The sequence below is a fragment of the Adiantum capillus-veneris genome, chromosome 2 (assembly GCF_014529385.1).
Source record: "Adiantum capillus-veneris isolate H3 chromosome 2, ASM1452938v2, whole genome shotgun sequence".
NCBI classification, from domain to species: Eukaryota; Viridiplantae; Streptophyta; class Polypodiopsida; order Polypodiales; family Pteridaceae; genus Adiantum; species Adiantum capillus-veneris.
Genome location: NC_140932.1, coordinates 93,009,600 through 93,035,778, shown reverse-complemented (window position 1 = coordinate 93,035,778; position 26,179 = coordinate 93,009,600). Strand labels below are relative to the sequence as shown.

Here is a 26,179-nt window from a genome sequence, read left to right as displayed (position 1 = left end):
TTAAACTCTCGGACTTTCTTGCTTTTGTCTTCCAGAAAGTCAAACTGGTTGGCTTTATAAAAATTCTTCTTGTTTGCATAAAAGTTGCCGTCATCGGAGTCTGAACTGTCTGTAGACGAGTCCTCTGTAGAACTGTGACTCACTGGGCGAGATTTAGACTTCTTTGCCTTTTTCTTGCCCTTTCCGAAGCGTTGTTTTGCTTCGCTTTTTGCCTTTGCGGTCTTCTTCGCTCGAGTCAGAAGAGCTAGAAGAACTGTCAGAAGAAAAAGAAGAAGAATTGGGTACTCCTTCAAATCGAACACGCTTCTTCTGTTTCTTTGCCTTATCAAAAGTCGACTGATGACCCAAATATCCCGGGAAGTCAGTGCCTTTCTTTTGCTTTTTGCCGTGCTTTTTAGCTTTGTTCTGCGCGTCAAAAAGCTGAGCAATCCGTCCATCAACCACCTCTTCTAATTCCTTCTTTGAATATTTCTTGTGAGCAAAAGGTTTCTTGAGAGCGGGTTTCGGGGGTGGTGGTGTGGTTTTCTGCCACTGCTCGTGCACTTCCTGAAAAGAAGTCTCGCTCATATATTTTGCAAATTTTGGGTCCTTCGCAAAATTGAGCATCATCTTTGTTGCATCGCCAATCAATTGACGACACTCCATCTCTCGTCGCTCCGCCTGAGTAGGCCGAGGCGGGCCATACTCCTTGCCGGAATCTTCATTGTGATCCCTTCCCGCATCTCCGAATGCAGAGGGAGTGGACTGTGATCCTTGCGTGAAGCCATAGGTGCCGCGGAAAAAAAAAAAATTGGGATCGGATTTTCCGTAGAAGAGAAATCGGCCGTGCTCTGATACCACTGTAACAGACTTGGACACTCCAAGTCAAGAATCAACAGCGACAGCACCAAATAACCACTTCAAAACAGTTCAGAGTTCACAATAGATTTGCACTGGCCGGGCGGAGTTCCGTGCCTAGAGATATTGGCCCCAAAGACTGGCGCCCCTTTCGGTACTTCTTTTTGTATTAATCTGAGTTCAAAGTACAAGAGTGGTTGGGTCTCACTCTCAGACTCTGCGTCCAGATGCTTTGCAGAGTCCAAACCACGTATTTATTTACAAGGGATGCCAAAAGCAGAGCCCCAAAAGCTTAAAATCAAAAGCCTAAAAATAAAGCAAAGGCTCTTTCTCTCACAAGCTCTCTTGAGCTTCCAAAATAAAGCAAAAGATTCTCTCCCCCATCCTTTGCGTAGCCAATAAAGCAGAGTCCAAATATTCCGTAGCTTTTTTCCCTGCCGTACAGTCCAGCGTGAAACGCGCCGCGTTTTGCGGAATCTGCCGTACGGTGCCACGTGAGCATCCAGTTGCTTTTCCCTATTGCCTTTTAGGGTTAGGGTTAGGGTTAGGGTTTCAGCAGGTTAGGGTTAGCCACGTCATCACTTTGTGACACTGGACGTAAAGTTTGAGAGTGAGCACCTACCCACTCTCTTGTACTTTGAACACAGATTAATACAAAAAGAAAGACCAAAAGGGACGCCAGTCTTTGGGGCCAACACCTCTTGGCATGAAACTACGCCGGGCCGTGTCGACCTAATTCTGAATTGTGAATTGTTTTGAAGTGAATCTCTACAGTGTCGCGGTAGAATCTTGACTTGGGGTGTCCAAGTTTGTTACGGTGGTATCAGAGAGCGCCCAATTTCTCTTCTACCGAGAAATCCGATCCTTTTCTCGCGGCACTTATGGATTCCAACAAAAATCAGTGGACTTCTTCTGCACCTATGAATGCGGGAGGAGATCACGGAGAAGATTCTCATGAGCAATCAGAAGAGTATAGCCCACCTCAGCCTACTCAGACTGAGATTGAAGAGATGGAACGTCGACAATTGGTTGACGAGGCAACAAAGCAGATGATTAAAATCGAAGGATCCAAAATTTGCAAATTTTTGACTTAGCAATCCCTTGCAGAAGTGCACACCCAATGACGGAAGGCCACAGAGCCACCAATCAAACGGGCACTCAAGAAACCTCCTTCTTTGAGGATGTATATAGAGCAAGAATCACAAGAGTTGGTTCAGACATAGATCAGCCGGCTTTTGGACACAAATAATAAAGCCAAAAAGCATGACAAAACGCATAAGAAAGGAACTTCCCGGGTTATTTGGATCGTCAATCGACTTTTGCATCGACAAGAAAGCAGAAGAAGCGTGTACGATTTGAAGGACTACCCAGTTCTTCTTCTTCTTCTTCTTCTTCTTCTTCTTGCAATTCTTCTAGCTCTTCTAACTCAAGCGAAGAAGACAGAAAAGGGAAAAAGCAAATCAAAAAGCAAAGCTTCGGAAAGGCCAAGAAAAAGGCAAAGAAGCCTAAACTTCGCCCAACTTCTGACAGTTTTATAGAGGACTCGTCCTCAGACAGTTCGGACTCCGACCATCACATGTTTTATGCAAAGAAGAAGCATTTTTATAAAGCCAACCTATATGACTTCCTCGAAGATAAAAGCAAGAAAGTAAGAAGGTGGACAATCAACGAGATGCTCCGAGGGCTTTGGCCTTCATACTGCAGTTTGACATAGCTTTCTCTGGAGGGTATTACTCAGAGCACTCCAAGATTCAGAGGGCTACATCTTTCCTCAAGGGAAATGCTCGAACATGGTGGTCCACCCTTCTACTGAGAAAGGAAGCTCCGATTAAATGGTCGAAATTCAAAAGGCTTTTTATTTCTTCTCGGCTGACTCGAGAAGAAATACGAACGAGATATACGAACTGCTTGGAATCATCTTCAGATGACCAAGGGAGATTCTGACGCTTATTGCGAGAGATTTTGGAGCTCTCTTCTACCGGCCTCTTCATTTAAGAAGGTCTCGTTTAAAGAACATATTAAGCAGTTTTGTTGCAGACTTCCTACAATGATCCGAGATTACTGCTTAGAACAAAAGTCAAATTCTATTCAATAATTGATGGGTCATGCGAAACGGGGTTTTGCCATACATTCGGGCAATCTGACTTACCCCACAGATGAGATCTTGACTCAGAGAACCCAACAGACTTCTGATAATGAAAGTAGAAAGAGGAAAAGTTCCCAAGAAAAGAAAGACAAGGATTCACGACCCCGGCTCACTCTTCGAGAGGGCCAACCACATCAAAGAGGGGAAGTGTTTCGGATGCTCCTGATGGCCTTACAGATATTCCCGTTCACAGTGCTCCCGTCATTACTTTGAATGACGCACTAGAAATACTCTGTACTCGGATGTCTCCAGTGAAAAAAACCCTCACTTAAAATTTCAATAATTCATTTCGAATTATTTTTCCTAGTGTTCCAAGCGAGAAAACCTTCTTACTCATAAATCTAATGATTCATTTAGAATTATTTTTCTGTCAGATAAAGCCAATTTAGCAACACTCGACGCGATTCAGATCTGATGATATCCGCTTTTCAAATCAATCCTGCTGAAACAAAAGGATCCCTGAAGTCGGTCAAGAATATCATCAATCCTTGGAATCGGAAATCTGTTCTTGATGGTGATTTTACTGAGAGCTCTGTAAACAATGCACATTCTCCAAGATCCTCTTTCTTTAAAACCAACAACAACGGAGAGCAGTAGGGTGAAGTACTCTGTTGGATAAGACCCTTTTCCAAAAGGTCTTTCACTTGGTTCATAAACTCTTCCTTCTGGGCTCGGCTAACACGGTAAGGTGGCCGGTACGGCGATGTGCTTCCAGGAATCACATCAATGGTGTGATCCTCAGGTCAAATGGAGGCAACTCGCTTGGCAAGCCCTAAGAGAAGCAAACGGCACGTGTGGAGAAAATCTCTATCAAGTTCACACATGTTCGTTCTGTGTTCATCATTTAACTCTTTCAAGTAGATCAAGTAAACAAAGATTAGATTTCATTAATTTGGAAATGGTCAAAGCCGATACAATAGGGACGGACTCGCCCTTCAGTTTTACATCAAGTACAATTTTTCGGCCCTTTTCATTCGTCAAAGTTGCTTTCTTTGATCGACCACAAGGGACTCCTAAGAGGACGTCACAACCTTCCAAGGGCATTATGTAAAAGTCCTCATGCCCCAAATACCCCTGACAATGCAACCGAAGTTTGCCAATGACAGGTGTAATGGCTATGTCCCGTCCAGGTGCCGCTAGAACTGCCTCTGCTGGTGATCATATCCTGTCACGTGTAACCTCGAGCCACGCCGCCAATTCGAGTGAAATGAAGTTGGCCTTTGTAACAGACTTGGACACTCCAAGTCAAGAATCAATCGCGTCAGCACCAAATAATCACTTCAAACAATTCACGGATCACAATAGATTTGCACTGGCCCGGCGGAGTTCCGTGCCTAGAGATATTGGCCCCAAAGACTGACGCCCCTTTCGGTATTTCTTTTTATATTAATCAGTTCAAAGTACAAGAGAGTGGGTCGGGATTCACTCTCAGACTCTGCGTCCAGATGCTCTGAGAAGTGAAAACCCAAGCCACTTATTAAAAGGTTTACAAGGGTTGCCCAAAAGCAGAGCCCTAAAAGCTTGAAAGCAAAAGCTACTAATCTCTCTCTCTCACAGAGAGCCAAATTGAAAGCAAAAGCACTCTCTCTCTTATTCTCATTGCGTAGAGAGAAAAAGCAACATCCGTACGGCTGGCCGCAAATCGCGCCGTAATTCACGAAAATCCGTAGCCACTGCCACATGGCATCCTCTCATCAATTTTAGGGTTTCCTAGAATTAGGGTATCTGGCAGTTTCAATCGAAAGGAGACATCATTTATCTTTTCAGTGATCTGGAAAGGTCCGTAGTATTGCATACTAAGCTTTGGAAAAAGCCTCTCCTTTCCCTTTTTTCTTTCTTAGGCGTGCCTTCTCAAAACGTAAGAGCACCCAATCATCCTCCTTCAATTTCAAGTCGCGACGATGGCGATCCGCTGCCTTTTTCTGTGGTTCTTGAGACTTCTGCAAAGTCTCGCGAACCTTGGCAAAAGCCGTATCCAAATCCCGCAAATATTCATCCGCTTCAAATATCTAATCTTTCCTGCTGAGGAAGGATGGGACCTTCGCAGCACTTTCAACAATCTCAAATGGCGTCATCCCCGTCGAAGAGTGTATCTTGTTATTGTAGGCAAACTCCACCAAAGGTAAGTTCTTTTCCCATTGAGTCTTCTGATCCGAGATACAAGACTTCAATAAATCTAAAACCACTGAATTGGCAATCTCAGATTGCCCGTCACACGGTAAGGTGGCCGGTTCAGTGGCGTGCTTCCAGGTATCAGATCAATGGTTTGATCTTCAGGCCACTTGAAAAGCAATCGGCATGAGTGTGGAGAAAAATCTTGGCGTTCTTTTGATCAAGTCAAAACATATTCAACCTTTATGCATCGTTCAGTTCTCTCCCAAAAGAATGAGTAAGAAACTGAAGTTCATCAAGTACAATCTCTAAGCCCTTCATTTATCAAAGTCGCTTTCTCGGCCCGATAGTCAACCACGGCGTAGTTCTTGTGGTACCAAGGGATCCTGAGTAGAACGTCACTCGCGTGCCCTGAACACCCCTGTCATTGCAAACGAAGTTTGCCAATGCTCGGTGTAATGGCAACATCCCATCCGGGGTGCCAGTCGAACTACCCCCGCCTGTGGCGTCAGTCTCTCGGGCGTAATTTTAAATCAAGCCGCCAATTCCAAGTGAAAAGAAGTTGGCCTTGGCTCCTTTAAAAGAGCTCCCTGATCCTTCACTTTGTCCCAAAAACGGCAAAGTTTGTACTTTCATTCATTAGATTCGGTGCAGGTCCCACGCCATGTGGTACCAGTTCTGCTTTTCTATCGGCCTTTTCTGCCACGTTCCTCAGCTGCTCTCGAACTCTCAGGCCTGTCGTCGTCTTTATCATTCTATTCTTTCTGTGCCTTTTTAGGGCACTTCGCGGAGATATGTCCATGTTCCCCGCATCCAAAGCACTTCCCCTCTCTGATGAAGCGAGCTCTCTCCTCAGGAGTAAGCTTGGGTCGTGCATCCTTTTTCTTTGGGTTGCTCTTTTTCTGTCTACTTTCATTCCCAGAAGTTTGTTCGGCTCGTTGTGTCATGGCCTCATCTGTGGGGTAGGTCGGACTGCCAGAGTGAATGGCAAAGCCCCGCTTCGCATGACTCATCAACTCCTGAATAGAAGCTGACTTCTATTCCAAGCAGTGATCTCGGATCTCTGTAGGTAGACCCATGGTAAACCGCTCAATCTGTTCTCTGAACGAGATCTTCTTGAATGAAGAGGCAGGTAGATAAGAGCTCCAGAATCTTTCACAGTAAGCATTGATTGTATCTTTCTTGGTCATCCGAAGATGGTTCCAAGCAGCTTGTACATCTCGTTCATATTCTTGCGTCAACCAAGAAGAAATAAAAAGCTTCTTAAATTTCAGCCATTTAACTGGCGCAGTCTTGTTCAAAAGAAGCGTGGACCACCAAGTACGAGCATTCCCCTTAAGGTAAGAGGTAGCTCTCCGAATCTTGGAGTGCTCTGAATAGCGTCCTCCCGCGAAAGCAATGTCAAACTGCTGTATAAAAGACAGCCTTCGAAGCATCTGAGTATCCTTAAAAAGTATCAAACTTGATCGAGTGGCCACCTTTCTTAAACTCTCGGACTTTCTTGCTTTTATCTTCGAGAAAGTCACACTGGTTGGCTTTGTAAAAATTCTTCTTGTTCGCATAGAAGTTTCCATCATCAGAATCTGAGCTGTCTGTAGACGAGTCCTCAGTAGAACTGTCAATCTCTGGGCGAGATTTAGTCTTCTTTGCCTTTTTCTTGCCCTTTCCGAAGCTTTGTTTCTTGCTTTGCTTTTTACCTTTCCTGTCTTCTTCGCTTGAATCTGAAGAGCTAAAAGAACTGTCAAAAGAAGAAGAAGAAGAAGAAGAACTGGGTACTCCTTCAAATCGAACACACTTCTTCTGTTTCTTTGCCTTATCAAATGTCGACTGACAACCCAAATATCCCGGGAAGTCAGTGCTTTTCTTCTGCTTTTTGCCATGCTTTTTGACTTTCTTTTGCGCGTCAAAAAGCTAAGCAATCCGTGCATCAACCACCTCTTGTAATTCCTTCTCTGTATACTGTTTGTGATCAGAAGGTTTCTTGAGCGCGGGTTTCAGGGGTGGTGTAGTGGTTTTCTGTCACTGTGCATGCACTTCCTGAAAAGAAGTCTCGCTCATATATTTTGCCAATTTCGGATCCTTCACAAAATTGAGCATCATCTTTGTTGCATCGCCGATCAATTGACGACACTTCATCTCTCTTTGCTCCGCCTGAGTAGGCCGAGGCGGGCCATACTCTCTGTCTGAATCTTCGTTGTGATCCCTGCCCGCATCTCCAGATGCAGAGGGAGTCAACTGATCCTTGCGTAAAGCCATAGGTGCCGCGGAAAAAAAATTGGGGATCGGATTTCCCGTAGAAGAGAAATCGGCCGTGCTCTGATACCACTGTAACAGACTTGGACACTCCAAGTCAAGAATCAATCGCGTCAGCACCAAATAATCACTTCAAACAATTCGCAGATCACAATAGATTAGCACTGGCCCGGCAGAGTTCCTTGCCTAGAGATATTGGCCCCAAAGACTGGCGCCCCTTTCGGTATTTCTTTTTATATTAATCAGTTCAAAGTACAAGAGAGTGGGTCGGGATTCACTCTGACTCTGCGTCCAGATGCTCTGAGAAGTGAAGGCCCAAGCCACTTATTTAAAGGTTTACAAGGGTTGCCCAAAAGCAAAGCCCCAAAAGCTTGAAAGCAAAAGCTACTGATCTCTCTCTCACAGAGAGCCAAATTGAAAGCAAAAGCACTCTCTCTCTTTCTCATTGCGTAGAGAAAAAAAGCAACATCCGTACGGCTAGCCGCAAATCGCGCCGTAATTCACGAAAATCCGTACCAATTGCCACGTGGCATCCTCCCGGCAATTTTAGGGTTTCCTAGAATTAGGGTTTCAGTCAGAAATTAGGATTTGCTGCAAATTAGGGTTTCTGGCAGATTTTAGGGTTTGCAGGAATTTTAGGGTTTCAGCCAGAAATTAGGGTTTCTGCTGTCCGCCACGTCATCGCTTTGTGACAGCCTTGTCTCCTCCATCAAAGAAAATCAGGGCTTCTTGATCTTTCACTTTGCCCCGGGCTCGGCAAAGTTCTGTACTTTCATCAATGAGGCTTGGGTCAGTACCCATACAATCTGGTACTAGTCCTGCTTTCATCTTGCCTTTTCTGCCACGTTCCTCTCTTGCTCTCGAACTCTCTGGCTTGTCTTCATTCTGTTCTTGTTGTGCTTTTTTGGGGCACTGTAGAGATGTGCCCATGTTCCCCACAACCAAAACACTTCCCCTCTCTGATATAATTTATTAATTGGCCCTCTCTCAAAGAGTGAGCGGGGTCGTGTATCCTTATCCTTCTTTTCTTGACAACTCTTTTTTTTCTACTTTCATTGTTAGAGGTCCGTCGGGTTCTCTGAGTCAAGATCTCATCAGTAGGGTAAGTCAAATTTCCCGAATGTATCAAGAAACCCCGTTTCGCATGACCCATTAAAGAATTTAACTTTTGTTCCAGGCAGTAGTCTCGGATGTACGGAGTCAACAGTAAAACCGCTCAATCTGCTCCTTAAAAGAGACCTTAAATGAAGAGGTTGGTGGAAAAGAGTCCCAAAATCTCTTGCAATAAGCGTCCAAAGAATCTCCTCAACCGCAGATGGTTCCAAGCGGTTCGTATATCTCGTTCGTACTCCCAAGTCAGCCAAGAAGAAATAAAGATCCTTTTGAATTTCAACCACTTGACTGGAGCTTCCTTCCTCAGAAGAAGAGTGGACCACCATATTCGAGCATTGCCTTTAAGAAAAGAAGCAGCCCTCCTTATCTTGGAGTGCTCTGAGTAGTGCCCTCCGGAGAAGGCTATGTCAAACTCTTGAACGAAGGCCAAAGCCCTCGGAGCATCTTGGAACCCAGAGAAGGATTCAAATTTAATCGACTGTCCACCTTTGAAATTTTTTGCTTTCTTGCCTTTCTCTTCGAGCAAGTTAAAATTGGTTGGCTATGTAAAAATGTTTCTTCTTCGCATAAAACATATGGTCATCGGAGTCCAAACTATCAAGGAATGACTCCTCTGTAGAACTGTCAGAAACTGGGTGAAATCTGGGTTTCTTTGCCTTTTTCTTGCCCCTTCCGAAGCTTTGCTTTTTATTCACTTTTTGCCTTTTTTGTCCTCCTCCCTCGAGTCAGAAGAGCTAGAAGAACTGTCAGAAGAAGAGGAAGAAGAAGAACTGGGTAGTCCTTCAAAAGCTACTTGCTTCTTCTGCTTTCTTGCCAGTCCCCTTCTTCCACTTTTTCACTTGCTTTTTGGATTGATTGTTCATGTCCAAAAGCCGACTGACTTGTGACTGAACCACCTCTTGTAATTCTTGTTCTCTAAACATCCTCAGAGAAGGAGGTTTCTTGATTGCTAGTTTGATGGGTGGTTTTGTGGCTTTCTGCCATTGGGTGTACACTTCTGCGATGGATTACTGAGACAAAAATTTTGCAAACTAAGGATCCTTTGCAAATTTAATCATCTGCTTTGTGCACTCGTCAACCTGCTGTCAACATTCCATCTCTTCGAAGTTCGTACTGAGTAAGCCGAGGCGGCCCGTACTCTTCCTCTGTTAATTCGGTTGAATCTTCTTCGTGACCTCCTCCCGCATCAGCAAATGCAGAAGAAGTCAACTGATTCTTCTTGGAATCCATAAGTGTCGCAAGAAAAGGATCGGATTTCTCGGTAGAAGAGAAATCGGCCGTGCTCTAATACCACTGTAACCAACTTGGACACCCCAAGTCAAGATTCTACCGCGACACAGTAGAGATTCACTTTAAAACAATTCACAAAAGACGATATGGCCCCGCGTAGTTCCGTGCCAAAAGGTATTGGCCCCAAAGACTGGCGCCCCTTTCAATATTTCTTCTTATATTAATCTGTGTGCAAAGTACAAGAGCCCACGGGTGCTCAATCTCAATCTCTGCGTCCAGATGCCCAGAGAAGTGAGCCCCTGAGGCTTATTTATTCTTACAAGGGATACCCAAAAGCAGAGCCCCAAAAATGTTAACACAAAAGCTTCTCAAACTCAAAAGCATTATTCCCAAAAGCTGGCCAACATTAATTGCAGAGACCAGTGCGTTTTGTGAAAATTCTGCCACGTCATCAGGCAACGAAAATTGCGGGCGTCCGTACAGTTTGCCACGTCAACCTATCGACGCATTTTACGGAGCCTGCCAGCAGTGTCCGAGGGCTTGCCACGTCACCAGTTTGTGACATCGGACCCATCGGTGCAATGCTCAACCAGGAAGCCCAAGCAGTGGCTTATGAAAGTAGACGGCTTAAGGATGTAGAAGTGTATGCATCGATCTACAAGAAGGAACTTATGGCTGTGATTCACGCCTTGTCTCCCTAGAAGCATTATCTTCTAGAAGCGGATTTTGTGATCAAAACCGATTGTCAGAGTTTGCGATATTTTCTCACGCAACGGAAACTATCTCAGAAGCAAATGAGATGAACCAACTTTTTGCCCATGTTTCACTTTCAGATCCTTCATATGGCTCGGAGTAAACAAGTGACTGCCGACGCATTGTCTACACTGCCTAGGGTGAATGCAATTACTTCAGTATCACCAAGAACCAAAATCACTTCCGGATTTGTATCCGAACGACCCAGACTTCTCCTCCGTTTGGAGCAAGTTACACAACGGAGAAAATGAATATCCCTATTCCATTTGGGATGGTTACCTCTACCACCACCAAGCAATTTGCGTGGCAATGCCATTGAGGAAGAAAATCATGAAAAAAGCACATGCTTCGCCTTATGCCGGTCACCAGGGTATTCTCCCTACGACTTTAGCATTGGAAAGATATTTCTTTTGGCCAAGCCTTAAAGCAGACATCGATCAGTAAGTCACAGAATGTTTGGTTTGCCAAAAAGAAAGTACGATCTGCATAAGACAACTGGGTTACTCCAACCTTTACCTATACCTGATCAACCCTGGGAGAGTATTGCCATGGAATTTATTCTGGATCTCCCAAAAACTCAAACCGGAAATGATGCGATCTAGACAATTGTGGACAGATTTAGCAAGCAAGCTCATTTTATTCCAGTCTAGAAAAACATCAAAGCGGATCATATGGCTAGGACTTTTTTAGCACAGATCTTTGAGCATCATGGGATGCCCAAGTCTATTGTGAGTGATCGAGTTCCTCGGATGACAGGAAATATTTAAAGTCTTATTATTTTTGGCGTGCCTTGTTTGATAACCTTGGCACGAAGTTGAATTTTTCTTCTGCATATCATCCCCAAACGAATGGGCAGAGTGAGATCGCCAATTCCACAGTGTCGGATATGTTGAAATCCTACGTGTCAGACAGTCTGACTGGGAGAAGTATTTGCCCCTCGTCGAGTACGCTATACGCATATAACAATACCGTACATTCATCTACGAGGAAAGCACCATTTGAGATTCTTTATGATAAGCCTTCACTTCCACCAATCCTTTTAACGAAGGATAAGATATTTGTAGCGAATGAGTTTGTCCGGGATATGGCCACGGCCTACGGGCAAGTTAGAGCAATTTTACGCTCTCAAGAAAAACATAAGAACTCTGCGAACAAGCAGCTAAGGAATTTGGACTTAATAGTCGGTCAATTGGTCTTACTCAAGTTTGAGAGAGCAAGACTAAAGAAACAAGCGACTCATAAAGGGAAAGTGGTCCAACTTTCCTATCGTTATTATGGACCATTTAAGATAATTAACCAAGTGAACGATGTGACATTCAAATTAGAGCTAATTGGAGGATACATAATGCTTTCCATGTTATTTTACTCCGGCCATATGTAGGACTACCTCCAAGTCAGCCTATTGCTGAGGAATCTCCCGAGGTTGAGAAAACAGGAGAAATACTCCAACCGGAGTAGATCATTCATCATTAGGAGCGACCACTAAAGTCCGAAAAGATTACACAAAAGTATTTGGTAAAGTTCAAGAATTATTCTACTCTAAACGCTCAGTGGATGACCGAGCAGGAATTAGCATTGTATCCCAAGAGTGTTGCCTCAACTGTCTGGAAGCCAAGAGAGATGTTGCTAAATGGACTATTTCTTTTTTTTTGAGTAATTTCTATTTATTGAAATCGGGATATTTAGATGCGTGCACTTGAACCGTAAAGGTTAGGAACTGTAGATCTACTGTAATTGATAAAAGCCATCAGGAACAGACAACTCTGATGTGTCATATGATGGGTGACATTAAGCATCACGAAGGGGTTGTATCGTTGGTTCGGTGGGAGAGACAGGGAAGGGGATATTCCTAATGCGTCACTGATGGGTGACAAGAGCATCGGAAAGAGAATACTCCATTGATCTGGCAAGAAATCCAAACTGGAAAAAGGAATACACGTAAAGACACAGGCACAAGAATATAAATGGGTTCTGAGAAGCTTTTTCTAGAAAGCGGAATATTGAGTGTTTTCACGGAAAGCATCTAGAATTTGTGTTTGCATTGCATCTGTGCTTGAGAACTGCATTGAGGGACGCCTGGGAAGTGTTGAGTGGCATCAATTTTCAGCTCGCTGAGTTCTTAAACAAGTTCACACAATTTTTAAACATTGACCAGCCACCCACTTAATAAGTGTGCAGCCAATGATTAAAATAAAGTAAGGCTTCAAAATCAAAAGAGCAGCGCTGGCCTATCGGCTGAAAATAAGTGTCCAAACTCCTCTATCTCTCTCGCTCCCAAATTGGCCGCCAGCCCTCCCCCTCTTCTAACGCTACCTCAACAGCTATTCCTGTCGGCTTTCCACACCCTATTTCTGCCAATTTCAAGAGCCTATAAATTCAGCCAGCTCTCTCCTTCAGTAAGCCAGTTTTGCCATTGCTATCACCTGAGGAATCTGCATCAGAAATCCGCAAGCGAACGTGCGAAGACAACGTGCAAAGGTCATTTTTTCCGCACTCGGAGCAAAAGGTACCAATTGTGAATACGCTATACGAGTAATTGTTTTGTGTTTGTGCTTTCGCAAGTACTCCGTCTCACGGAGGAGCGAGGAGGCCTCGCCCTATGCTCATGGATTCCGGAAACGAAATCAAGAACGGTCTGCGGAGCTTTACGCTCCAAGTAAAGACGGAAACAGAATTGAGACATCGTCTCTCGAAATTTTCCACACGAGAAGAAATTGACCATCGAGTCTCAGATTTAGAACAGAGAGGTTACTCCGGTTCTTGTGCTTATAAAAAGATTCTCCGCAATAAAGAATCTCTTTAAGAGGGGGAGACCAAACCATCTTCTGTTGTCCCCAATATTGTGTCAATCTTCTCCCTCGTCTTTTTTGGTTGAAAGTCTATTTATTTTCAGCTTGTTGATTATTCGTGTGCGCTCCCGTTTGTGACAATTGTCCCCCCCCCCCCCCCCCCCCCCCCCCCCCCCCGGCACCGTGTGGTTTGCATTGCAAATCAGGTGCCCTGGCTCATTCGGTGGGCAATACGCGATTGGAGGAAATGGAGATATATCGCAATAGATCCAAGATCCCTTGGCTGCCTGGTCACGAAAAGAGGTTTGTTCGCGGTTGCAAACAGGATCATCACCCAATTCACCCTATTACTCTGCGCCTTTGATACTCTTCCTGTGAGCTCTCTACCATAGAGCACTAGCTAGAACTCTCCACCCAACCACAGGACTCCCATGCTTATATGATCTTGGCCTGGCTGTTCGCACTTGGACAGACATGACCCAAGCCTACGGTGCGTCGGGCTACACACCTCTATGGCCGTCTAGGCTGCCTCAAATTTTATGTGGACTCCACGGAGTGCTCTATACATCTAGCTACGCATGCCATGCATGGTCCTCGATCTCGATGCTATAGATGACGTGACAAGAAGATAGGAGAGTAAGGGAAGACACCACCTATGTGTGTATGTGTACAAAATCCCACCATACAAATTACTACGTGCTCTAATACCAATGAAACATATGTGGAATCCTAGGCATCATAGCCTCTTGTCAAAAAGTCTTCCTATGAGCTTTGTATCTTGGAGCATTACCTAGAACTGTCCACCAAACCACACGAGTCCCATGCTTATATCATTTCGGCTTGGACCTGACCCAAGCCTACGATGTACTAGGCTACACAGTGCACACCACTAATGGCCTTCTACGCCTCCTCAAATCCCGCATGGACACCCCAAGCTTTGCACACACAGTGTGCTCTATGCACCTATTTGTGCATGCAATGCGTGCTCCTTGGTCCCAATGCTATCGATGACATAACGTATTCCCTAAGAAGTAAAGAGCTAAGTAGGTAGAACAGCCGAGCTGCCATATATGAAAGACAAAGCTAAACTGCATGGCTTTGGCTTCTTCAATTTCTCTTTACTGAGACTAGCCGAATTCAAACAAGCATTTTGATCTCACATGGGACGTCCTTATGAAGGCCTATATTCCGTAACATTCTACATCACTACATGATCCAAATTTGAAGCTTTTGACACTTGTTATTTTCAGTTGATAGATGATCGTGGACCAAAAAGATAGTTGGTTTTGTGTAACAATTGCTAAAAAGATGGAATCTCGCTTCACGAATCACAACTGGACTTTCGTCAAGGTTTATAGGTTAGCCTTGAAAAACTCATGACCACATAGAATTGGATGTTGTGTTGACTTCGCAGTGTGAACATTTGAAAACTCACCAACAGGAAACTTCGACACTACTATGACTTTGACATGATCTGTTGACGGTAACCTTTAAGTGCTTAAAAGTTTCCAAGGAAGCAGACAAAAAGGAGGCATTGGCAAGTTGGCATACAGATCTCTACAACAAGGTATTTGTTCATCCTGGGATTAGGAGTCTATCTCTTGGAGTTTGCAACAAAAACTCACAAATGTTGAAGCCTAAAGCAGTATCAGGTGGTTGGACTTGGTTAGTTGCAAAGTTTTTCCAGAGCTCTGAACTTCCAGAACTAAAAAACACTCTGAACTTATGCACCTTTTTCTTCAAGGCTTGCATTAATGCATTTGCTGAGCGTTACGTCTCTATGATTCTAAATTTGCCAAAAGTATCACACCAAACGCTCAAACAGCTAAATTCAAACTATCTAGTGTTGTTTAATGTTTGAGAAATTTGATGCTACAAGAAAGTTTGAACTTACATTGTCTGTAGATGCTGAGTATGAGATGGCCACACCAAGGAAGACTATAAAAAAGAAGGGCCCCCAAAGATCCCAATCACGCAAAGCTTGGCCAGGATCCTCGCGGTAAGGGTTGGGGAAGACAACATGCCGGAGGTTGGTGCCCACACGAACAAGATCTCGCTTAATGGTGAGCCAAACTGGTTCTGTAAGAGTATTGGCAGAGGGACCACCCCCAAATCCAGTGGGAGCGCGTGCGCCAAAATCAGGAGCCGAGGTGGTGTTGATGGGAGGAGGGGGTCCAGCAGGTGCAGGCGTTTTGGGGGTAGGCAACGCTGAGGGTACTGATATGGAAGTACTTACCGGAATGGAGGCGCGCGGAGGACTTGAAGGTTTTGCAGCAGGTACCGACCCAGGGTACTGCATGGGCGATGGCGCATGCTGCTCCTGCTGCTGCTGCACAAAAAAGAGGCTCTCGATCTCATCAATGTCCGATTGAGACGACGTATTCAGAGGAATCGTGTCGCTGTGCGACATCGCGCCTCTTCAATTGCCTGGGGGGCTTCCGCCTGATGCTCACGTACTAGCAAGCTGCTTCGTTTCGTTGCTGCGCAAGATCTGAGCTGGGTTGCACATTCACATTTGGCCTAACGAATTGAATAGAGAGAGACCTCATTAGTTCCCATCAAGTTAAGAGTCATTAGTTCTCATCAAGTTAAGAGAAGAATCAAATTAAGGGAAGACTAGTACGACCTTCGGCGTCCTCTTTCTCTTTCTCTCTCTCTTTATCGCATGCACGGGGGTTTCTTTCAGTTTTGGAGTTATAGCCTTCATGTCGCAGATTTCGACACGTGTAAAGGGCTCCCCCTTTCACCATATTATGTTAGTTTAGATAACTCAGATAGGTCCCCTTAATCTCCAAAAAAGGAAAAATCTCATGTGTTGATTCCAAATCGAAAGTAAAAGATGGACAAATTGTGAAGTATTTGGAAGGTTGTAACATATACTATAGTAGCATATATAACAAGCATAAGAAATCATTTAAGATGGCATGCCTTCAATAAATGAGCGAAAGGAACCAATGAAATTAAAGTATCTAACTTTGTGTGTGCACGTGTGCGCGCCTCCTTCCTCTCTATTTGACACCCGCGAATATTGAGTGGATCAAGAGTGGGGGTGCATTTGACGATCGCAGGTGAAATCAGGGCAATGGATCTGGAGCCCTAAATTTACAAATGTCGCATGAGCACACAAATTTATCAAATTTACAATGGCTAGTGTTTACAAAACCATGTGGACTTCCATTATTTTCAAGAAGCACGCATGGATGATGGTTAGGGCATCGAGCTGCCAAGTGACATGTCACAGGTTCAAATCTCGAAGTGGGGGGGGGGGAACTCAGGCCCAGATTTTCATTTTGCCTACCCCCAATTTACAACACATGCATACGATGATCTGATTTCACCCACAATCACCATATTCACCCCCACCCTTGATCCCCTCAATATTTGTGGCATGTCAAATAGAGAGGTGCGTGTGTGTGTGTGTGTGTGTGTGTGTGAGAGAGAGAGAGAGAGAGAGAGATGTGTTAAAGAAATGAGTGCAGGATTGATTTTATCAAGTTTAAGATTTAGCATTAAAGGAACCGTGGGAACTGTGGGTGTAACATTTAATGGTCTAGTAACTTGTGTGTAGTGGAAAATAACATACACATAGTGAGCATTTCATTAGAATAGATTCCTGATGAGCATAGCAAGAGTGCTTGGATGGAGAGAGCAACAAAAGCATAACACCTAGTTAGATAGGCATGAACAATACTTCAAAAAGAGAGAGAAATTAAGCTATTGACAACACTCGAGGACCAGATTTACATGGAGCCGGTCCCCCCTCCAAAAGGCTTTGTATTATAGGTTTCCCCCATCAAGGGAGACATTTTACAACACAATACTTTGTGTTCCTTTAATCACTTGCTGGTGCAATGAAGATGGAAGCTTCAAGCACCAACTCACACTTATAAAACACAACATCAATTCCCTCATGGTCTAAGACCCAAGACCTCACACACCTTCGAAGATGGTGAGAGCTAGCCGGGTATGAGAGTAGATCGAGAGGAAGAAGGAGTATTCTTACGAGAAAGAAGTATGTCTCCTCACATAATCACTCATAATAGCTTATCATAGCTTAATAATTAGCATGGTAGAGGAGATGAGCATGCATTAGAGCTTGACTCTTGGTTGGATTTGCATCACAAAGCCAAGTAGGCTTCCCTTCTCACAAGCTTGGAGTAGATGATGAGCTTTCCATTAAAGCTTGAGAAGGAGATAGTCTTCTTTATTCCACACATGAGATTGTGTGAGTGTGTGTGTGTGATAATGCCTTGCCAAAATCAGCCCTCTCTCTCTCTTGGTCGACCCCTCTTGCTTGTTACTCATGCTGGCATCCTATTGGACTGCAAAGCTTAGCCAATGATAATTAAGAAGCATAAGTGATAGCCTTGTTACATGTGTCCCCCGTTCCACTTTTGTGAGAGCTTTAGGTATTTAATTAATGCAATTAAACTCTCATTGGACCCCTTAGTCTTCTGGCCAATAGGAATCAGGCAAGCCATTGGGCTATTGAATGCTCATTGGACCCCTTGGGAGACTGTCCAATAGTCTTCTAGAGAGCTTAATTTCTATTGGTTCTTTTATCAAGTGTTTTTAAATGAATTAAACTAAATGTACTCTAGCCTAATTGTCATTGGTCCACCTCTATGGCCATCCAATTGGATTTGAATGCACCTTGGGGGCAACTGGCCTAGGGAGCTGACATGTGTCCACTATGCCCTTTGTGTAAAGGGAGCTTGCAAGAGTGTGTGTGTGTTTCTCTCTCATCCCCTACTAAAAGGGCTCGCCCCTGAAGGATAGGGATGTGGGAAGACTTCTAAGTCTTCCCACAAGCATCCAATATTTCCTAGGTTTTGACCATTGGGCCTTACCTTTGAATTTTGGAACCTTAGCATTTTGGAAGTCTTAATGGGGTGAACCCTAAGGTCTTTGAAGTCCATTGTTGCACATTGCTCTTTTGCAAATGACCCCCCCTTTGGATCCCTATTTTCCCTCCTTTGGATCCCTATTGTGACCGGTCTGCCAACTTAACCAATATCTAGCTTTCTTGGTACTTGTTAGGAAATAAGACGTAGCTAAATAGATAATTGAGTAGATTACTTAATGGAGAGAGACAGATTTATATACACGAGATTATAGAGTAGAGAGAGAGAGAGAGTTCACACGATATACGTGGTTCACCCAATGTGGGCTACGTCCACGGGAAAGCAGCCACTCAATGGCTTTAGTACTTCAAAACAAGAAGTAGTTTACAAAGGGATTATACCCTTAATGGAGCTCCCGCCTTGCTTCACTCTCACCACCTCACACTCACCTTGTTGCATCAACTTCACACTATGAAATGTGTGTAGAAATGGCCTCCTTTTATAGGCCAAAAGGGCTGCCCTCTCTTATGAGAGACAGCCATGTGTAGCCGCCCTTGTGCGAATAAGTCCAAATCGGACCCTCCAATCCGCCCATGTGTGGCCGCCCTTGAGAAGACAAGTCCGCTTTTGAATTCGGCCATCGGCCACCGGCCATTGACTTCCGACCACCGGCCACCGACCATTGACTTCCGACCACCGGCCATCGGCCATTGACTACCGGCCACCGGCCAACCGACCGATTGTTTTCCGACCACTTTCCGGCCGCCGTCCGACCATAATATTCCGGCGGAAAAAAAAGTCTCGGGGGCCTCCGCTCCCGAGGCCTTTAAAGTTGCCCCTGATCCTTGTCCGTGAAAATTTTGGTTTCCGGTGAGTGATTTTCCTTCACGCACGATGGCTTCTCCTCATAATGGGGGCCTTACAAATGTGCGCTTTTACCACAGAAAATTACAAGGGTAAATCAGGCTCTATACTTAACAATCTCCCACTTGGAGACTGATCTCCAAACCAAACCTGTGACTGCTTTCTATTATGGCTTCTTATCCTTGAATGCCGATTGAAGATGAGCAAAAGCTCAACTTCTCCTTGTTGACCACCTTTGTAAACATGTCTGCAGGATTTTCACTTGTATGCACCTTTCCTAGCTTTAGTTGTCCCTCTTCCAAAAGAGTGCGTATGAAGTGATATCTCACCTCAATGTGCTTTGTCCTTGAATGAAAGGCTGAGTTCTTCGCAAGATGGATAGCGCTTTGGCTATCACTGTACAAGACACAATTGTCTTGTTTGAATCCAAGCTCTTCTAAGAATCTGTGAAGCCACAGAATTTCTTTGCTTGCCTCCGTCATTGCTACATACTCTGCTTCCGTGGTAGAAAGTGAAACCACTTTCTGCAGCTTTGAAGCCCAGCTTACTGCTGTGCCTCCAACCGTGAACACATAGCCAGTAGTGATCCTTCGAGTATCTTTGTCACCTGCCATATCTGCATCAGCATACCCTTCTAGAAAAATATCAGTTCCTCCAAAATACAAAGCATTTGTTGTTGTCCCTTTTAGATACCTAAGTATCCACTTCACAGCTTGCCAATGCTCTTTACCTGGGTTGTCCATGAACCTACTCACAACTCCCACTGCATGTGCAATGTCTGGCCTTGTCCATACCATAGCATACATTAGAGAACCTACCGCTGCAGCATATGGAACTTTAGACATATAGGCTATCTCCTCTTGTGTCTTTGGACACATATCCTTCGTTAGTTTAAAATGACCAGCCAAAGGTGTAGAAACTGGTTTTGCATTTTGCATCGCAAATCTTTCTAGTACCTTCTTGATGTAATCTTCCTGAGATAGCTTTATTGTCTTCTTCGTCCTGTCCCTTGATATTTTCATACAAAGTATCCTCTTTGCAGCACCTAAATCTTTCATTGAAAAAGATTTGGACAGCTCCTCTTTTAGGTCTTTGATGTCCTGCATGTTAGCACTTGCAATCAACAGGTCAACAACATACAACATTAGGATGATGAATTTCCCATCTCCCAAATTCTCCGTGTAGACGCAGTGATCCGAGTTGCATCTTGTGAATCCATGATCCAACATCCATCGATCAAACTTCAAGTACCATTGTCTTGATGCTTGCTTTAAACCATACAAGCTCTTCTTTAATCTGCAAACCATTTTCTCCTTACCTTTTACTTCATACCCCTTTGGTTGAAGCATGTAGATTTCCTCCTCTAAGTCAGCGTGAGGGAATGCCATATTTACATCCATTTGCTTGAGATTTAGATCATGAGCAGCCACAAGGCTTAAGACAAGCCTAATTGAGTTTATTTTTACAACAGGAGAAAATATTTCATTGAAGTCAATACCTTTCTTTTGAGAAAAACCTTTTACCACAAGCCTAGACTTGTACCTTTTCTTCCCACCTTCTTCTTCCTTTAGCTTGTACACCCATTTGTTTTGAAGTGCCCGCTTACCTTTAGGCAACTCAACCAACTCCCATGTTTGGTTGCGATGTAGTGAGTCCATCTCCACTTGCATGCTCTTCGTCCATTCTTCTTTGGATTCATGTTGCATAGCTTCTTCATATGATTCCGGCTCTCCAGAATCTGAGATCAAGAGATGGTTGAAGGAAGGAACAAACCTTTCTGGAGGTCTACTTGCTCTTGTAGATCTTCAGGGAATAGGTTGAGGCTCCTCATTTGGTTGACGTTGTTGCACATTGTCACCGTTTGCAGTCCTTGAGTCTTCACCGTCCTCAAGCTCCATGTAATCATCACCTGTTTCTTTTGTTTGTTTTCTTTCCAAGTAATCTTTGTACATATATTGTTCGTTAAAAATTACATCCTTACTCCTTAAGATTTTACCATCTTCAGGATTCCATAGGCGATACCCAAAGTCTCCTTCTCCATAGCCAATGAAGAAACACTTTTTGGACTTTGCATCTAACTTTGATCTTAGGATTCTATCTATGTGCATGAAAACCTCACACCCAAACACTTTGAGAAATGCATAATTCACCGGTTTACTTGTCCATGCCTCTTCTGGAACTCCCCCATCCAATGCCGTTGAGGGTGACTAATTGATTAAGTACACAGACGTACTTACAGCTTCTGCCCAAAGCTCAAGCGGTAGGCCTGCATGTAGCCGCATGCTTCGTGCTCGTTCCATGATTGTCCTGTTCATCCTTTCTGAAATCCCATTTTGTTGAGGTGTCCTTGGGGTTGTCCTTTGCCTCCGAATGCCATTGCTAGCACAAAAGCTTTCAAAAGCTTGGCTGCAATATTCGCCTCCATTGTCGGATCTGAGGCATTTAACCTTGGTACCTGTTTCATTCTCCACAAAGGCTTTCCACCTTTGAAATATGGAAAATACATCGGATTTATTCTTCATGACATAAACCCATGTTTTTCTAATCGCATCGTCTATGAATGTTACATAGTACAATGAGCCACCAAGTGATGGTGTACTTGCAGGACCCCAAACATCAGAATGAACCAACTCAAGTTTTTTATTTTTTCTTTCATTTTCTGATTTTTGAAATTTTACCCTCTTTTGTTTACCATAAACACAATCTTCGCAGAACTCTAAGTCCACTTCTTTCAAACCTGGTAGAAGCTTCTTTGTTTGAAGGATTTGCATTCCTTTGGCACTCATATGCCCAAGTCGGTAGTGCCACACCGCACTGTCAACTTCTGTAGTTGCTGCACAAGCTGAAGGTTGCGTGCTAACAGTACACAAGTAAAGTGTACCGACTTTTTCACCCTTGGCAACCACCAAAGATTCCTTTGAGATCTTCCACCGTTTGTTTCCGAATGCAATGTTGTGACCTTCATCGTCCAATTGTCCTGTAGAGATCAAATTTTTGCGAAGAGAAGGAACATGCCTAACATCTTTAAGCTTCCATTCATTTCCGTTAGCAGTTTTGACAGAAACTGTACCTTTGCCGACAATCTCACAAGCTTCATCATCTCCCAAGTATACATACCCAAAATTACCTTTGGTGTAGTCTTGGAAATGTTGCTTGTGTGGTGTCGCATGGAATGAAGCCCCGGAATCTACTATCCAGAAATTAGACACATTTTCTAATGAGAGAATTAGAGCACCTTGCTCTACTTTACCTGCCACATTGGCCTCCGATGTTGGCTTGTTGTCTTGAGACTCTGTCTCCTTCTTCTTCTTGGACCAGCAATCCTTCTTGACGTGGCCCTTCTTGCCGCAGTTCCAACATTCAAGAACTGACTTTGTGTGTGACTTGCTCCGCCTTGAGCGATCACGACCCTTTTGGTTTTTGAACCTCTCCTTAAGCCTTCCTCTTGTTTCCACTGATAGTGCAGCACTTGATGATTCTCCTGTGCTTCTCCTTCGCATTTCCTCGCTTAGGAGAACACCCACAACATCATCAAACTTAAGAGTATTTGTGCCAGAGATAGAATTACTTACAGCCATCACAAGGCTGTCCCAACTATCCGGTAGAGATTTTCACTGATCGAAGTTGACTTATGTTTGTGTTAAATTCATTTAGGTGTTCTGCAACTGAACCATTCTCTGCCATCTTTAGATTGAACAAGCGCTTCATAAGAAATACCTTATTGGATGCCGATGGTTTCTCGTAGAAGTCGTCAAGTGACTTCATCAAGTCCTCCGTGGTCTTCATCTCCGAAACATTGAAGGCCACCGTTGACGCCAAGCTTAACCGGGTTGTTCCCAGTGCCTTTCGATCAAGGACAATCCATGCTTCATCTGCCATTGTTGCGGGCTTCTTCGCAAGACCGCCTAGTGGCAAATAGAGGTCCTTCTGGTAGAGATAGTCTTCAATCTGCATCTTCCAATGTTGGTAGTTTTTATCGTTGAACTTCTCAATCTTGAGCTTCCCTTCCTCCGCCATAACTCCCACTCAATTCAAGGAATCCTTTCCTTGAGATAATTTAGCTACGAGCAAACCTTGCTCTGATACCAGTTGTTAGGAAATAAGACGTAGCTAAATAGATAATTGAGTAGATTACTTAATGGAGAGAGACAGATTTATATACACGAGATTATAGAGTCGAGAGAGAGAGGGAGAGAGAGAGAGAGAGAGAGAGAGAGTTCACACGATATACGTGGTTCACCCAATGTGGGCTACGTCCACGGGAAAGCAGCCACTCAATGGCTTTAGTACTTCAAAACAAGAAGTAGTTTACAAAGGGATTATACCCTTAATGGAGCTCCCGCCTTGCTTCACTCTCACCACCTCACACTCACCTTGTTGCATCAACTTCACACTATGAAATGTGTGTAGAAATGGCCTCCTTTTATAGGCCAAAAGGGCTGCCCTCTCTTATGAGAGACAGCCATGTGTAGCCGCCCTTGTGCGAATAAGTCCAAATCGGACCCTCCAATCCGCCCATGTGTGGCCGCCCTTGAGAAGACAAGTCCGCTTTTGAATTCGGCCACCGGCCACCGGCCATTGACTTCCGACCACCGGCCACCGGCCATTGACTTCCGACCACCGGCCATCGGCCATTGACTACCGGCCACCGGCCAACCGACCGGTTGTTTTCCGACCGCCGTCTGACCATAATATTCTGGCGGAAAAAAAAGTCTCGGGGGCCTCCGCCCCCGAGGCCTTTAAAGTTGCCCCTGATCCTTGTCCATGAAAATTTTGGTTTCCGGTGAGTGATTTTCCTTCACGCACGATGGCTTCTCCTCGTAATGGGGGCCTTACAAATGTGCGCTTTTACCACAGAAAATTACAAGGGTAAATCAGGCTCCATACTTAACAGTACTTCCCCATATTAAATGATCAGTTTGACATGAGAAAATCAGATATTAGTTATTATGACAGTGGGTATCGCTATAAAAAATGATTTAGCGTTAAAGAAACCATGGGAATTGTGGGTATCGCTACAAAAAATGATTTAGTGTTGAAGGAACCAATAATTTTAAGGTTCACCACTTCAACTTATCATTACCTTATTCCCAAAGCCAAAAAACACATAACCAAACATTAAGGCCACTTCCACAAGCATGCCAAAAAACTTAAGTGTAGGATTGGGAGTGTGGAGATGCTCCTACTTATCGTGGATGAGACCTAAGGGCGAAGCAAGTGGGTTTCATCTCTCTCTCTCTCTCTCTCTCTCTCTCTCTCTCTCTCTCCCCCAAAATTAAGGCAATTTGTAGGTCCTTGCACCGCCAGCTTCAACTTCTCATCTCGTTACCATGAATTTTTACAAGTGTTTATGAGCATAGAACGTTCCATGTGGCAATTAAAAGAATAGTAGCGCATCGCTCGAAAGCACTAAGAAAATTTGATAAAGTAGCATGAATAGCATGTAGCAAGAAGCTATCCATTGGCCCCAAGAGCTTCGCTACATACAACAATGGGTCCACAAGCCGAACTAGCAAAATCATACCCAAAAAGCAAGACTTTTCCTACAATGCAATTTGGCTTGTGATTTGATTCCTCTGAAGCTTGGTTTGTTCATGCATGCATGTCTTCACACTGTTGTGACAGTCTTCTCACGTAATTTTCCAGCCTTTGTTATGCAAGGGGGCTCAACCACCGCCTTTTGAATGCTCAATTCCTACTATCATAGCCAATATCTACAATCAAATCAACCTTCTTTCCCGCCCTTCTTTGCCTCTCCAACTGCTTTGTAATTGCGAACATCCCCTCAACTTATATTATGCAAGTGCTTCCCCTACTGCCTAGGATCAGGGCAGTGCGTCGAGCCGTGCCTTTTATATATATTCTTCCTACCCCCAACATGCACCGAATGTGATAGTGGTGCCTTCTAATCCTTTACATCCGGGTGCCAACCCCAGCTAAGTAATAAACTTTGGATGAAATGAGCTATAACAATGAAGTAAAACCAAATTACATGAGCAATGGAGCCATCGTCAACTCTATGGGTCCCGGCTTATCAAAAATAAACCCTGGATATAAGAAAAATCTAGGTTGTAGCGTTAACCCTCTATCAAGCACACCTTACTCACCCTCAACTCATATGGCACCTTACCCAGGTACAACTCCTATATCATCGGGCATGTCTCCATACCATGGAGGTTCTCCCCCAGGCCATCTAAATCATCACAATGTGGGATAAGCCTCTCCTCCACCATTTCCCACGACGTCGTTTGATGACGAAGTCTCCATCTTACGCACTCATCCCCACCACCCATCTTCAAAGGTCCCAAGTTCATGCCATTTCTGTAATTTTGATGGGCCTTCCCGCTTGTACAAATTCGGGGTCTTCTTTTCAATTGCACAAAGAGTGATGTATATGATTTCTTTAGGGGTCTAGATGTGGTAGATGTTTTGCTTACACACAAGCAAGGGAGCTTCTGTAGAGAGGTGTATTGTGCCTTTGGTTTGTTGATGCAAGTGGAGCTTGCTCTACACATAAACCAGAAAATCATGGGATAGAGATACATAGAAGTTTTCCACAAAAAGAAGCACAAGTACTACCTAGTCGTGGTGGTTGAGGTATTAGAGCAAGAGAAGGGTGGTGGGATGGGGGAGCCTATGGCTACCTTCCTCCTTCCAAATCCACAATTGGCAAGGAACATTCAGAGCATACTTAAGTTTTTAGTTTAAGAGGGGTTCCCTTTTCAATGTCTAAAAGGGATGAGATCGAGTTCTTCAAGGATTTTAATCTCAAAACATACAATTTGTTGTTCACTCAGATGGGATAGCAAGTGGTGCAGAATTTGTCGAATTTGATGGTCCTAGCTGGTCCAAGCAAGTGTTGTCTAGAGACATAATGATGCTAGGAAGTTGCTATATTGAATTTTTTTGTCATCAAGTAATTTTTTTTTTTATAAGAATGATACCCATAGAACATTGCATGCCAGTGCCCAAGGCAGGTCTCAATCACTTGGCTCCCATTTAGAGAACAATACCCATGACCAAGATGACCATGATGATCAACACATATGTAGTCCACCGCCAAATGATAAAATTGAGACGATTTTTGGATTAGGCAAATACTTAGTCTCTTTTGATCAATCCATTTGTTCTTTCCATGTAGTTGTAAATTTTGATGAAATAACATTGTGTGGTATTTTTCATTACAAGAGTTGTGAGATTGATCCATTCCACTTTGTATTGTGCTACAATATCACCTA

General features: G+C 44.0%; 1 protein-coding gene and 1 pseudogene across 1 annotated transcript in view; one reads left to right on the top strand and one right to left on the bottom strand.

Annotated features, from left to right (window-relative positions):
* Positions 1-15,761, bottom strand: part of LOC147463195 (protein YIP4b-like) — a 65,755-nt gene extending 49,994 nt beyond the window's left edge. Inside the window, exon 1 of the mRNA XM_086487704.1 lies at positions 15,128-15,761. Coding sequence (XP_086343830.1) covers positions 15,128-15,643 — 516 coding nt within the window. The 5' untranslated portion in view covers positions 15,644-15,761. The remainder of the gene's footprint in view (positions 1-15,127) is intronic.
* A 9,522-nt stretch (positions 15,762-25,283) lies between these two features.
* LOC147463194 (uncharacterized) lies at positions 25,284-25,944 on the top strand (annotated as a pseudogene).
* The last annotated feature ends 235 nt before the right edge of the window (positions 25,945-26,179 follow it).